General features: G+C 34.3%; 1 protein-coding gene across 1 annotated transcript in view; it reads right to left on the bottom strand.

The window, feature by feature from the left end:
- Positions 1–2,998: 2,998 nt before the first annotated feature.
- LOC111156114 (tolloid like 1) overlaps positions 2,999–16,656 on the bottom strand; it is a 208,394-nt gene continuing 194,736 nt past the window's right edge. Inside the window, exons 19-21 of the mRNA XM_022516745.1 lie at positions 12,257–12,470; positions 4,836–5,086; positions 2,999–3,652 (exon numbers count right to left, since the gene is read on the bottom strand). Of these exons, the coding sequence (XP_022372453.1) occupies positions 3,518–3,652; positions 4,836–5,086; positions 12,257–12,470 (600 nt within the window). The 3' untranslated portion in view covers positions 2,999–3,517. The remainder of the gene's footprint in view (positions 3,653–4,835; positions 5,087–12,256; positions 12,471–16,656) is intronic.

The raw sequence follows: 16,656 nt of genomic DNA, 5'->3' as shown, positions 1-16,656 counted from the left end.
AAGTTTTATTCCCATTGTCACTAAATTTCCAAACATTTTGATAACTGTTATTTTTAAATGCCACACATAGCTATAGTTTACTTTAAAAAAGTAATATTAAAAAAGTAATATTGGCCTTTGTGAAGAATAATAATTAGTCATTAGATGCTTTTAGAGATTTTCTCTATGGGAGAGCAAAATTTAATATCTGAGGCTTACCATCAAAAATACAGTAGCAATAGAAACAAAATAAAAGAAACTAAGAAATTTAAAAACAACATTGGGCAGAATTTGAATCTGATACTGTGATATATTAAAATTAGTCTTACATAGCAAAAATCCAGCCAATACAGGAAGGGGACATTTGGAGACTTTGGAAATACTACTGATGTTTCTCATACACTTTTTTAAAATGTTGTTGTGTGAAATTATGCTAAGTCATGATCTCATTAATAAAGTACATTAATATTCAAAATTGACTTGAAAAATAATTTAATAAAATCATAGTAAGTAGGAGCAGTTTTTTTCTGTGTATAATCACAATTGTATAGGAGTTAGAGCTTTGGCAAATAGAGAGCACAACCAATATACTGATGTAGGGTTGAAAATAATTTACAAAATTAATTTAATAAAATGCTTAAAACAGTAACTAACAAGTATTAACAAAATAACAACAAAGCTGTTTGTACTTGCATTAACAACACATTTATGCCAAAATCGAATATAAAAATAATATGCAGCAGATTGATATCTGACATAAGATACAATAAAAATTAATGTTCACATTGAAGACCTGAAGTTGCAACATCTCTATATATGCCTTCTAAATATCTTTTCACTTTCATTCTCGGTTGTGTTGAATGCAGCTCGTTTTGACCTAATAAGATGTCAATTGTAATATCCAGAATGCTTCTTAGAGTAGAACACTACATTTCCCCTACCACACCAGATAAAATAATTTAATGTATTTATTTTAACAAAAGGTCCATCCATTGCTACTAACTCTGAACTACAGAGTAGGTGTTTTGTTTTGTTTTAATTCTCTAGCACTAACTGTGGTTCTTAAAGATATCTACAGTTGATATTCGAATTGTCATGCTGTTCCTGAAAAGAACAATATATTTTATCCTGAAGGTTTTACTGTAATTCACCCCTAAATTTTACTTTATTTGGAAAGGTTTCATCATAAAAACATGTCTACTATTTATATATGTCAAGATTGATTCCACTACATTTTGTAGAACAAGCACAGATTTTTATATCAGACAAGCTGGGTTTCAACATCTAACTTTACACGGTGACCCTGGGAACATTACATACCTCCTATGAGCCTCCATTCCTGAACTACAAAATAAGAGCATCACCACAATTCTCAAAGGGTAGCATAAAGTTTTTTAAAAAGCCTGTGTCCTGTGCCTAGTACTAGGCTAGGCATAGAGTAATACACTAGATGTTAATGGTATTTTTCCCTCTCTTTCCCATTGCTGATATATTTGGCTAATTGAAGATTAGTGAAAAAATATAGAAGTTACTGGAATAAATCAGCTCCACTAAAAAGCTCATTATATTGCAGGCAATAGTTACACACTCCCAAAGTAACATTCAGTAAGATCAAAAGACTGGATTTAAAAATGTATTTACATATTATAATTCATATGCAAGAAATATTTTTCAGGGCAGCAATGACCAAAAAAATGAATAAGCTACACCTGTGTGTATAGTTTAATTTTGTAAAAATGAAGAAAAATACCCAATTTTATTAAATGTCAAATGTTCATGGACAGGTAACAGAAACAAATCTACTTCATATAGCAATCAACATCAACATTAAAACATATCAAAATAGAGTTTCTGTAAAAGAAAAAGCCTTTTTTTTAATGGCGTTAATAATAATTAGAAGTTCCCATTATTTGTCCATGAAACCTCCAAAGAAAGGTGCTACTTCAAACAGGATTCTAGTAGAACTTGGCACATAAATTTTAACTTTTCCACCACCCACTACTTTTCATCTTCTTGTAGCTTCACTCACTCAGACAACCTCGCGTATACATACACAATATTAAAAACACACATGCCTTTAAAGCAGAACAAAAGCAGTTCACCATATTTATACCCAATGTTCTAAGTTGTGGAGATGGATTTTCCTCACAGAGCTGCTAATTAACATAAATTATTTTGTTCAACCTTTCAAAAAGTGTGTCTCCTAGGAGGCTCTGTTTGATCATGTGCAAGAATTCTAAGGCATTATAAGTAATTGTTCCACAGGACAAGTGCTGCCCTTGCAATGATATACTCTTGATACATTTAACAAGTCTTTAGTCTTCAAATGCCACAAGATAGACATAGGGAGACATTCATAGTCTACAGATGGTTGGCTCAAAGATCAAAAATTTTGTTTAAAAAAAACATTTATGGAATAGCACCATAGAAAGTCTTTCAGAAACAAATCCTTTTTTCCAACATTCCTTTTTTTTAAATGAATCCCAAGAAGAGAGAAAAAAAAAAAAAGAAGAAGAAAAAGAGAGAGAGAGAGACCTTTCAATGACTACACAGCCTACTTCCACTTCATTTCATTTTTTTTTTAAATACAACATTAACTATTACAACATCAGCAATAACAACCACAACAGATCAACAACAACAGAAAAGACAATAGCAGCACTGGTGACTTGAGAATGGACTATCCAGGCAGTCACTTCGAAGAATTCTGTTCACTCCTGTTGGGAGTTCTCTCTTGAAGTTCCCAAGACATCACAACGCTTCTTAAATTTGGTGTGAAAAGGCAGCACTTTCACTGAAAGAACTTGAGTTTACCAATTAACTGGGCATTTTCCAGCACTTAAATAAATGATGCCTAGAGTTTAACTGCAGTAATAGACACTATTGGCATTTCCAACTTGTCAAAACGTCAGTAAAATGAAGTGGTCTCAAGGTCATTTGTGTCTCAAAGAGGTGAATCTGGCCTGCAAGTGAAAATAATGAAGCTGAAATATTCCAGTTTCCAAACTTCCGGACAAGCCCACATTTAAAGGACAAACCGTCCTCCAGACTCCCATTTCGCAACATCCCATATGGATTTGTATCCAAGATACAAAGCCAAAGCGTTCATCCTAAAATACAAGAAGAGAGTTTCTCAGTTTATGACCTGCAAGATCATTTTATTTCTCCCAAATCTTGAAAAATTGTCAAAAAGAAACACTCTGCAAGGTCACAGATCCCGAATCAAACTGTCTATTGCAAGACATCTATGTCAACTGTGAACAAAAGCTTCTGGAGTCTTCCTTGAAGTTACATGATGTCCTCTCATCAACTTTATTTATATTTATACCATCAAGCATGGAAATCCAGTATCGTGGCAATGCTGATCAGAGTTGGCTTGAAACTTCTCTTTTAGTACAGAGATAATCCTGGTCTTACAGTTTTCTTCTGGTCAAACTCATTATATAAAACATTTTTGCTAATATCTTCATTTTTTAAAAAAAAATACGTCTTCTCTCCATTATGCACATTCCTTTATATTTTGATGGAGGTTTTGGTGTTATTTTTTGGTATGCATAGTATCTGGATATCTAATGCTTTTGTATCTTATATGAAATCCTTTCTTGTTGATTGTGTCATCAGTGTGAAAATGAATTAAAACCGCATCCCCAATTGAATAGATCTCTTCTGGTGGCTGAAGACAAAAACAAACAAACAGGCAAATAAACAACAGAATGGGTCACTTTTTTTCTTCAGTGTAATTCATGTTTCTTTGGGATTTTTTTTTTTTTTTGGATATGATTTAATCCTCCCAGCAACCTTGAAAAGTGGGTATGAGTGACTTCTTCATTTTACAGATGAGCAAACTTGAGTTTCAGAGAAGCAAATGACATGCTCAAGATCATAGGCATTGATGTAGCTGGGCTAGGAACATAAATCTGTTTCCAAGTTCTGGAACTTGTGGGTTTATTTTCCCCCAAAATTTTAAACCAAGTTCCTCTGATTTACAAGTAAATAAAGTAAGGTTCAAAGACGGTAAAGAGATTGAATTTGTTTCAGGAGGGTCTCTGAGGCAGAGCCACTTCCAGAATCCAAATCACCCATTCCTTCTTGTTTTAATAATCTAAATACCAAAAAGCTTTTTTCTTTCATTTCAGCTGATATTTGAAGAGGAATTCAATATTATTCAAGTTCAATATTATGTAAGCAATAGACACAGGTAGACAAAAAAAATGGGACTAGTGTCTTCAGAACAAAATATGTATTCAGAAGACCCCTTGATATTTATGTAGGGAGTCCTGGGGAGAAAAGCATGAAGGAAATCTCAAGCTTTCCTTTTGCTTTTTCTCACGGCAACACTCTTTGACCTGTGTCTGGCATTGTGTCCCATGCACAAGTGACACACTGCAATGGAGCAGCATTGTGGCAGTGTTGGTTCAGCCCACACACCAGTGGTGGCACGAGCCACTCAGCAAGTGTCTTTGTTGAAAGGAGAATGCCAATTTGAATTGTGTGCATAATTCCTTTTCCTTTATGCTTTAATTTAGGAAGCTTACCAAATTGTTAAAGGTATGTGTTTAAATGTATTGCCTTTAGAATCTTAAATGTTTAAACATTTATTGCACAAAAAGAACGTGAATAAAAAAGAATGTGGACAGGAATAAGCAATTATACCTACTAAATTCATCTCTCTTGTGTGGTATTATTGAGAAAATTCACTAGAGATGGAGAAGAGTTAAGGGAGAATAGGCGAAAATAATACGGGTTAACCTTTTTTTTGTAAAAACATTGCCGATTTGCATATGGTACACGTAACAATCATGAATCAGTGGGCATTTTCTAGCACGGTTATGGGATCCCGTCAGTACTGTATTTACCCCTGATCCACAGAATCGACCAAGCCCCACCGCTGTTGAATCGAGACCATCAAAGAGCTCAACATAGTCATAGCCACAGTCGGCTTCTTCCTCCACTTCAAAAATCTGGAAGGATAACTCCAGTCGAAAGCCCCGTTCTGACACTAACAGCCATTCACAGTCGACTTGTCCCGGGTAGTTGTTATCACCAAACTGCGCATGCGAATACAGGTCTCTGGGTTTGGGGTCTGCTTTCAGTCGGCCACCACACTCTGCCCAGGACAGAAACATGAAATAAATTCAGTGAGTTTTAACAAGTCGGGTTTCAACTTCAATGTAGTGTAACCGTTCTCTAACTTCTGAATGCATTTTCATCAGAGATGTTTCCCATAATCGTAGAGTCCGAGGGTGCACCGGGGTACCACCAGACCCTGGGCCTGGATTGCTGGGTTGGAATATCACCTCCAACACCTACGAGCTCAGTTCTTTAGATGAGAGATGTCGCTTATCTGATCCATAGGGCTAAACGCAGATGATAAGAATAGTCCCAATCTCAGTGGGTTTTGAGAATGTAATGAATACTTGAAAATCACTTAAAACAGTGCCTAGCATATAGTAACTCTCAATACATACTTTCATTGTTAAACGTGATATGTGATACTGATAACTAATTCTCCTAGAAATAAAAAGGTCAGTATCTTAATTCAGGCTTAACCTTACTCAATTAAGAACCCAGAATCCAAAGGAATAAGAAATAACTTAAAAATTGGCAAAATACATAAAACTCCTGTGTGTGTATGCATGATACAGAACTCTACATAGACTACATAGAACAATTTTATTTAGGTAGAAATATTTATCTAACTTGGTTGGGAAAAACATACATACATCTTTAATTGTAATAACTTTTGTAGTCCCAGAACTTATTAAGTATATTTTGTGTTTGTAATAAATAAAAAATTTTAACTGCTCTTTTCACAGCTTCTTTTCCAGAGAGATATTCATAAACATACGGTTTACCAATTATTACTTTTGTCACTAGAGGTAAATATACCAGATAACTAGATGAAGATGCATAAAAATGTACAGCTAGTATAATTTAGAAATGAAAGTTTTCAAAAAAACTTTCTCAGAAACTTTGTAATAGAGCCCCCAAACTTCCTAATGACTAGAGATTAAAAAACAAACAAACAAACAAAACCAAACACCTAGAGATTAAATACAGATTCCTTCCAGCCAATACACACGCAAATTTATGGCAGGAGGTTGGGGAGAAGAAGATAAAAAAGGGCTATAAAAATGTTTGAAGAAATCAGAGTTTCTTTCTATCTCTGGTTGTCAACTGCTGAGAGGTTCCTGGGACGCAGTGATTTCAGGGCTAAAAATCAGAAAAGTCCCAGGAAAACTGGGATAAGTTGGGAGGGGACAAAACCAAAAATCTAACGTAGAAAGATGTGGACAAGCCAGAACACTAGATAGAACACACTTCTGTAACATGGTCATCTGTGACAAAACAGTCCCGGTGACGCCATATGAGGATGGATTACACAACCAAAAACACTTAGTTGGATTTTTCAGATTTGTCTATGGTGTACCCACACTGATGATTTTAAATAACAAAATATTTCTGAATCCTCAGGATGGAACCCCATTCAGATGTATCTAAATACACGTAGGCTCAACCAAACCTATGGGCACTGTCACAAAGACATCAAGATTCTTGTGTGCGATAGAGGAACAAACTTCCAACCAGGGTTTCAGTCATGAGAATGACTTTCCCCCTAGGCTGTGTTCCATGAAGAACACAAGCATCCCTCCACGTTCCAGGTGGCAGGTGGAGCATCTCGCACAATCTATTGCTACAAGGGCCACTATTGCAAATGTAAACGTGTTAGAATCCCCTGAAAGCTCAGTTCATCTCTTGAATATCAGCTCTTGAAGCCCAATGACCAGAAGCCAAACATTCTACCCTTCCTACCCATGATGCTTCTCTAATTTGAAAATTTATCATCTTTCCTCTGTGACAGATCTCCACAGACAAACTACCTGGGTCCCAATCTGAGCTCTGCCCTTCATTAGCTGTGGGACTTTGTCTCACACTTCATTTTGAAGACAAGGATCATACCTAATACTCACGTCATAGGACCTAGATGAAGAGTGAATGGGTTAATACATGTAAAATGTTTGAAGGACACCTGACACATAGGAAAGGCCGTATTAGTGCAAGCCACCATTACTGTCATTATTGTCCAGTGAGAACATCTAAATGCCATCACCTGTGATGTTAGGGATCCACTCAGGTATGAAATGAAATGCCAGAAAAAATGAAAAACAATTTAAAACACTATTAATCTGCTATCATAAAGGAAGACTTGTATTTTTGAAGGCCAGTAAAATATTTTGTGAAAAATATTTCCAAATTTAATACATAAATGTAAAAACCAGTGTAATCTCACTTAGATAATTTTTTAAATTCTACCTATTCTCAAAAAAAGGGGAAAAAAAAGAAAAAAATCTACCTATTCTTTGATATAATTGCCTGATTTGTTTTTGTTCCAACTAAAAAAAAAAAAAAAAAAATATTGCCAGCACTTGGATGACTTTGATTCCACAGCCAGGAAGAGCTGAAGGAGCCCACTGAGAGGTAGAGAAGGCACCCATTTCGGTGTGTCTGCTTTGCAGAGGGAAAGGAGTAGGAGAAAAGATCCAGATCCAGAAGACACAATTCTCTGCCAGCCTCAACTTGGAACAAAAATCAAGGAGGAAATGAAGTAGTTGAACAAAATGGAAAAGGAGATTTCATGAAACCTTTGTGAATGTGAAAATGACAGTGAGGAGTTATTATTTGATTTTATTGAAAACATTTAGAGAATGGCAATATTCAAAATAAATAAATTACATTTAAGGATGACTTAAAATGTTTCATTACGTTTGCCTGTTTCCATTTCTCTGTTTCAGTGCACAACTGCATTCCTATGGATCACTGATCAAACTAATAAATCTGGAATTAATGTTCCAACCATGAAAACGAGAGAGAGAATTTAGTCCACAGCATAAAATTTTTAATAACAGAGATTTAAATATTATATGCACAAGATGTGTGATTTTAATATGCCTTGAGAGAAATTCCATAAGCAGAAAATTACAGGCAGCATGAGGGAAATTTGAGACTCCTTATGGCAATTCTTCAAAATATGGTCAATATATCATTTAATATGGTCCCTTTAAAGGAGGTTTTTAATTAAATACATTTCCTCCAAATATTCCTATTCATTTACCAAGTTGGAACAATATAAAAGTAGTGTAGCATGTCAGCAGTATTGTTTTTAAATCAATTGTTTGAAAATACTTTGGAAACTGCCAGAACATCTTCTACAGAATTCTGGAAAATGAAAATGAAGCTGAATAAGAAAGGTAACAAGGGAAAAAAAGCCTTGGGGGTGGTTTTCATTTTAATTTGGAAAGACATGATTGTTTATTTCCCCATAAAGTATTAAATTCCCAAAGAGGTTCTGTAATTTGACCTATACATGCTTTGAGTGGGCATTCTAATTTAATTGAGTTAGATCAAAATAATTTCCTTTCTAAGAAGTTTAATAATGCATTATTTGACTTTTAAATGTCATTGACAAATAGTATGATGCTGTAAACTACAGGAAAGAAGTCCTACCAGACAGGCCATGTTTTATTTTATTTTATTATTTTTAAATATTTCAAGTTTTTATTTAAATTCTAGTTAGTTAGGATATAATGTAATATTAGCTTCAGGAGTAGAATTCATTGCTTCATCACTTATGCTCGTTACAAAAACTGCTCTCCTTAATCCCCATCACCCATCTAACCATCTCCCCTCACCCACCTCCCTTCCAGCAACCCTCAATTTGTTGTCTACAGCTAAGATTCTCTCTTATGGTCTGTCTTTTCCTCTTGTTTTTCTTTAGACGGGCTATGTTTTAAAATATTATTTTCTCTCCACTGTTTCCTCTTCTTCTATATTATAGCCATATCGTCTGAGAGAATACAAGGGATATATTTTTTACTGATTTGTTTCTTCAGTGAGTTTCTTTTAAGGGTGATGTAATACTATTCATTACCTGATTAAAATATATTTGGGCTTAGAATTTAGACCTACCATCAGAGGGAAAAAAGAACTCTTTCCAATAAAGTCCATTTCTTATGGATTTTTTCACAGCATTACTTGTGAAATATATAGCCATAAAACCATATTAGAGCAATATTTCTAATCACCTGGTTTCAAAATTCATGGTATTAGAAATTTTTCTCATGGATAAAATTCAAATTGTAGAGAAATTTACAAATTTACTCAAGCAAATTAAAATGTGTATGTCAGTAATCAATGAAACATCAATAATGTTTCATGTATTCTATAAAAGGCAGTAAATAGTGAATAAGTGTTCTATACCTGTAGCAAAAATGAACTGATGTCGTACTGGACTTGACTGTCTTGTCAGTAGAAACTGACTGAAAAACCACAAGTACTGAAACTTCTGAAAATCAGAGGTGTAACTAAGACTGTAAGCTTCAATGGGAAAGAATTCCTTCTATTTCCCTGTAAATTTCCACAAATGCCTAGCTTTTTGCCATATGTTAGGAACACCTTCCAATGTCTATCCAAAACAGGTACCAAATAAATATTTGATGAAAGACTATGGAATAAATGAACTTGTTAAACAGCAAGCTTTGAGAAGAGATAAATGGTAGGCAGTTACGTAAGAAGGTTTCAGCATGTACGGCTACTAGAAAGTAACAGTATAACAGACCCAGAAAAGATAGCTGGGTAAGTGAGAGCAAAAATTTATGGGTGAAGAGGAAAAAACCACAAACAGATTAATACCAAAAATGTTGACAACAACAAGTTAGTAGGAGTTAAGAAGCCAGGATTCCAATACCAACTGTTATTTTTTTGTTCTACTTTGGTTGTCATTTAAGTCTTAGTTTGGAAACCTCATAAGTACGATGACAGAGCTGGATTAAAAAATATCTGAGGCACGTTTTGCCTAACAAAAAAGGAACAGGTGGCTCACATGGGTATTTGAGTCAATGTGAACTGAACAGGGAAATAAAATGAGCCTCGTCAGTCACATACGTGGAACAGAGGGTTTTATAAAACTTAGGGAAGGAAGCATTCAATCTATTACTATTGCTTTAGTAACAGTGACCAGTTTTATACTGATTTGCTTCCTAATCTGAAACTTTTACATTAAAAGAAAATATACTATGGTGGAAAGTACGTGAGCTTTGGAGACAGTCAGAGTCAGGATAAAGTCCAGGCTTTGACATGGTTTTAGAAATCCCTGCAAATTAACTAATCCTCCAGATTTTCAATTTCTTTATCTGAAAAATGAGGATGATAATATATCATATAGTCTTTTGAGGACTCAATATATGTAAAGTGTATGTTAAGTATATGTGTGTGCCTAAAATGCCAAGTGCATGCGATATACACCATCAGATCTCAATGGATTCTTAACGGTAATATAGGCAATGCAAATAGGACAACGAGCAGAGGCCATACAAATTAAGGAGTCATGGAGATTTGTAGCTATAATGAACCTTAAACAGTATTTTACAGATGTGGAAACCGAGATCCAAAGAAATTTCTTTTCCAAAGTTCCAAGCTAGGTAATGGCATAATTGGACAAAAAAACCCAAGCAAATGTACCCACATATTGGAACATAATATAGATCTTAATCCTTCTACCCACAAAGGTAAAAGAGATTCTATAAAAGTAAGTTTTTACTAAACCAAGAAGGTATTTGTACCATTCATTGGTACGTAATTTAAAAATATATAGTCAGCTATTTCAAGAATTCTGACAGCATATTTTCAATTGACAGCATATTACTGGAACTTGTGATAGCCTGCATTCCTGGAATTTACGGCATTCCTGTAACTTTTGATAGACAGAATATTTATATATTTATGTTATATATATATTAATATATGTATATATATACATATGTATGTATATATGCCATAAACTCTATGCTATCAGGATAGTATTGATGAAGTATTGGGATTATAATCACTCCATCCCTTCAATGCATAACAATTTATCAGGAAAATATTTAAGGAGTAAATGTCAAATGTATGGAAAAACCTTTCATTAGTATGAAATTTCTGTAGTCCATGAAAGATTCTTCTCAAACTGAAATATTTATATTAATCATAAAAAATAATTAATTCACATTATTAATGAGTTCAACCATTACTAGTATGAATCAGATAAATATTCTGACAATATTCAGTTTCTCACATGTAGACTTCAATATAAATTTAATATTCATAATAAAATGTACTAAAGTGGAAGATAACATTGGCCAATGGAATAATTAAAATTCTGATTTCTCAAACAAAATTAAACAGAAAAAATAAAAGCAATAATCAGAGCCCACAAAAAATGCTGTACTTAAATTGTTTTATGGACAAATTTGTACACTATTATACTGTGTATTGTCTTACGAGTTCTACCAGGCAATGTCTTAATAGCTTATTCATCAAGACTGCCACTAGGTGGCACTATAAGATAAATGACTTCAGGAAACTGCGCGCAACTTTTTTTTAAAAATTAATGTTAAACAAAGGACATTTCCTAGACATTTATGAAATATAGTATTAAGCTGGCTCAAACTTATAAAAAAATTCTATGTTTTTGCTTTAAATTTTCCATATTTTTTTCTGAATTATATTTTATTTCTTGAAAACTTCTATTACAAAGTCAAATTAGGGATTAGGATTCAGAAAAAGATTGTATTGCACACCAAATAAAAGGAAAAACAAATGAGACTCTGTAAAATGGAGAGGTGAATTCCAAATCAGATTTACAAAAATATGTATTAAAGCAAAAGCTGGCCAACCAGGTAGGATGTTAGAGAAAATTCAACTCTTGAATACTAAGACAGAGATTTCTAGCTGTTAAATAGAGCATATAAATCAAACTGCACAAGGTTGGGGGCGCCTGGGTGGCTCAGTGTGTTAAAGCCTCTGCCTTCAGCTCAGGTCACAATCCCAGGGTCCTGGGATCGAGCCCCACATCGGGCTCTCTGCTCAGCAGGGAGCTTGCTTCCCTTCCTCTCTTTCTGCCTGCCTCTCTGCCTACTTGTGATCTCTGTCTGTCAAATAAATAAATAAAATCTTAAAAAAAAAAAAAAACTGCACAAGTTAATATGGAATCCATTATACAAATATTTAGAGATAGTTCTACTTGATCATCAGCTCAAACTACTGCATTTCTTTCTGAACGTTCAACAACTACAAAGATATTTAAGTAGAATGCTACATAGCTCTCAAATATTTCACACACAGTGCTTCATTGAGATTTCTTCTGCTGTGCTCAGAAATTCATTAATGTTCCTGTTATAGGAGCCATTGCATTCACTAGAAGAGTTAGGAAAGAGAAACATGGCCCTAATTTGCTGACCTGTAGTATGTGTGGCTTGAAAGCCTTTCCTTTGAACAGATGCATCAGAAACAAACCGAACAAACATATTACTTCCGGTAGCCACAAGGGGCTCTGGTATCTTGTTACCACAGAGTCTTCCAAGAATTGGTGATTTTTCTGTTTCTCCATCGAATACTTCCAAGTGATCATAAGCACATTCTTGATGCTGCTCAATCTCAAATTCACTAAAGGCCTATTTAAAAAAGAAAGGGAAAGGAAAGGGAAACAAAACAAAAAACATAACACTCAGAATTTTATTTTTTCCTTTGGAGCAGAAATGCACATCAATAAAACATGCTCAGGACATAGAAATAAATTAATCCATATAGAACATTATTGAAAGGGCTGTAAAATCAGTAGAATGTAAAGTCTCTGGAAAAAGATAATGTAGAAAACAGCACAATAACTCCATGTGAAATTCTACTATTCAACTATTACAACTAAATCACAATCAAAACTATCACAGAACTATCACAATCAACTCCAGAACTTAGACAAATTATAATAGTGGTGATATTTTATTCTTAATATAATTTTAAGTTTATAATTATTGCATCAGAAAATTTTAAACACCTGCATTTTAAAAATTGATTTCTTCTGGTTTTGATTATCATAAACTATTGCATATCATCCTACCTTGGGGCACTTAAACTAAGGAGAAAACTTCAAAAAATGATTGTTATATTTTCACAAAATTAAGTACAGTAAATCTTAATACAATAACTAAAACCAAGAAAATTTTCACTATATACTTCTTTATTTAGATCCTACAATCTATATTATTAGCAAATACTAATACAGGAGTAAAGATGGCAGAGGAATAGCAGGCTGAGATGACATCAGGTAGCAGAAGTTCAGCTAGATAGTTATCAAATCATCCCGAATACCTACAAATCCAACAGGAGATGGAAGAGAAGAGCAGCAATTCTAGAAACAGAAAATCGACCACTTCCTGAAAATTTATCTTAATATCTTTCTTAAAAAAAAAAATCTTTTTGAACCTTTATTATTATAGTCATACTATATCCTTCATGGTATCTAACTTTATCTTTTGTATACACATAGGGTTTTTTCTTCTAAAAAATTTTGGGATACAATTTCTTCTAATAGATCAAAATATACCCTAAGTCTAGCACAGGGTTTGTTCTAGTGACAGCCTGAGCAAATTCTCTCCACTTTCTTTTTCTTTCTTTTCCCAACCAATTTATGTTATCAACTCCTTTTTTAGAATTTTTTTTAAATTTTCATCTTTACAGTTATATTCCATCCCTTCGTCATGTTTACCCATATTTGTGTGTGTGTGTGTGTGTGTGTGTGTGTGTTTCTTTATTTAAAATTTTAGGAGATAGTGTCTTCTAAGAGACCAAAATACTTCCAAAATCAAGTGGGTGGCTCTGTTTCATTCACCAGTATAATATATGTATTTTCTGTTTTCTTTTTCTTTTTTTTAATTTATTTTTTAACTCCTTTTTACCCTGTTTCTTCTTCCTGCGATTTGCGGTCTCTTCTGATTTGGTTAACTCACATTTTTCTGGGGTCTTTGCCACCCTTTTAGTATTTTATTCTCTCATCCATATATTCTTATCTGCATAAAATGACAAGGTGGAAAAACTCAATACAAAAAAAAAAAAGAAAAAGAGGGAGTACTGAAGGCTAAGGAACTAATCAATATGGACATTGGTGATATGTCAGATCTAGAGTTCAGAATGACAATTCTTAAGGTGCAACTGGGGCTCAAAAAAGACATGGAAGATATTAGAGAAACCCTGTCTGGAGAAATAAAGGCCCTTTCTGCAGAAATAAAAGAAATAAAATCTAACCAAGCTGAAAGCAAACAGCTATTAATGAGGTGCAATCAAAAATGGATGCTCTTACTGCTAGGATAAAAGAGGCAGAAGAGAGAATTAGTGATATTGAAGACCAAATGACAGAGAATAAAGAAGCTGAGCAAAAGAGACAAACAACTACTGGACCACAAGCGGAGAATTCGAGAGATAAGTGATACCATAAGACGAAACAATATTAGAATAACTGGGTTTCTAGAAGAAGAAAGGGGTGGGGGGCAGAAGGTATATTGCAGTGAATTTTAGTAGAGAATTTCCCTAATATGGCAAAGAGAACAAGCATCAAAATGCAGGAGGCACAGAGAACCCCACTCAAAATCAGTAAGAATAGGTCCACACACTGTCATCTAATAGTAAAACTTACAAGTCTTAGCGACAAAGAGAAAATCCTGAAAGCAGCCCAGGACAAGAAGTCTGTAACATACAATGGTAAAAATATTAGATTGGCAGCAGACTTATCCACAGAGACCTGGCAGGCCAGAAAGAGCTGGCATGATATATTCAGAGCACTAAAGGAGAAAAACATGCAGCCAAGAATACTATATCCATCTAGGTTATCATTGAAAATAAAAGGAGAGATAAAAAGCTTCCAGAACAAACAAAAGCTTAAAGAGTTTGTAAACACCAAGCCAGCTCCACAGGAAATATTGAAAGGGGTCTTCTAAGCAAAGATAGAACATAAAAGTAGTAGACCAGAAAGGAACAGAGACAAGATACAGTGACAGTCACCTTATAGGCAATACAATGGCACTAAATTCATATCTCTCAATAGTAACCCTGAAGTTAAATGGGCTAAATACCCCAATCAAAAGACAAAGGGTATCAGATGGATAAAAAAACAAAACCCATCAATATGCTGTCTACAAGAAACTCATTTTAGACCCAAAGACACCTCCAGATTTAAAGTGAGGGGGTGGAAAACAGTTTACCATGCTAATGGACATCAAAAAGATGTTGGGGTGGAAATCCTTTTATCAGTTCAATTATATTTTAAGCCAAAGACTATAGTAAGAGATGAGGAAAGACACTATATCATACTCAAAGGGTCTGTCCAACAAGAAGATCTAACAACTTTAAGTATCTATGCCCTTAACATGGGAGCAGCCTACTACATAAACCAATTAATAACAAAATCAAAGAAACACATTGACAATAATACAATAATAGTAGGGGACATTAACACCCCCCTCACTGAAATGGACAGATCATCCAAGCAAACAATCAACAAGGATATAAAGGCTTTAAATGACACACTGGACCAGATGGACATCACAGATATATTCAAAATATTCCATCCCAAAGCAACAGAATACACATTCTTCTCTAGCGCACATGGAACATTCTCCAGAATAGATCACATCCTGCATCACAATTCAGGTCTCAACCACTACCAAAAGATTGGGATCATTCCCTGCATATTTTCAGACCACAATGCTCTGAAGCAAGAACTCAATCACAAGAGGAAAGTTGGAAAGAACCCAAATACATGGAGGCTAAAGAGCATCCTACTAAAGAATGAATGGGTCAACCAGGAAATCAAAGTAGAACTGAAAAAATTCATGGAAACAAATGAAAATGAAAATACAACTGTTCAAAATCTATGGGACACAGCAAAGGTGGTCCTGAGATGAAAGTGTATAGTGGTACAAGACTTTCTCAAGAAACAAGAAAGATCTCAAGTACATAACCTAAACCTACACCTAAAGGAGCTGGAGAAAGAACAACAAAGAAAGCCTAAACCCAGCAGGAGAAGAGAAATAATAAAGATCAGAGAAGAAATCAATGAAATCAAAACCAAAAAAAACAATAGAACAAATCAATGAAAGTAAGAGCTGGTTCTTTGAATTAGTAAGATTGATAAACAACTGGCCAGACTTATCAAAAAGAAAAGAGAGAAGATCCAAATAAATAAAATCATGAATGAAAGAGAAGAAATCACAGCCAACACCAAAGAAATACAAACAATTATAAGAACATATTATGAGCAACTATACGCCAGCAAATTTGACAATCTGGAAGAAATGGATGCATTCCTAGAGAGATATAAACTACCACAACTGAATCAGGATGAAAAAGAAAACCTGAACAGAACCATAACCAGTAAGGAGATTGAAGCAGTCATCAAAAATCTCCCAACAAACAAGAGCTCAGGACCAGGCAGCTTCCCAGGGGAATTCTACCAAACATTTAAAGAAGAATTAATTCCTATTTTCCTGAAACTGTTCAAAAAAATAGAAATGGAAGGAAAATGTCCAAACTCATTTTATGAGGCCAGAATTACCTTGATCCCAAAACCAGACAAAGACCCCATCCAAAAAGAAAATTACAGACCAATATCCTTGATGAAGAAAGATGCAAAAATTGTCACCAAAATACTAGCCAATAGGACCCAATAGTACATTAAAAGGATTATTCACCACAACCAAGTGGGATTTATTCCTGGGCTGTAATGTTGGGTTAATACCCACAATTCAATCAATGTGATACAACACACTAATAAAAGAAAGAACAAGAACCATACGATACTCTCAACAG

This window comes from Enhydra lutris, unplaced genomic scaffold, assembly GCF_002288905.1.
Source record: "Enhydra lutris kenyoni isolate GAN:26980312 unplaced genomic scaffold, ASM228890v2 scaffoldscaffold3, whole genome shotgun sequence".
Classification (NCBI taxonomy): domain Eukaryota; kingdom Metazoa; phylum Chordata; class Mammalia; order Carnivora; family Mustelidae; genus Enhydra; species Enhydra lutris.
The sequence above is the reverse complement of the archived record's forward strand: the minus strand, read 5'-3'. Positions and strand labels throughout refer to the sequence as shown.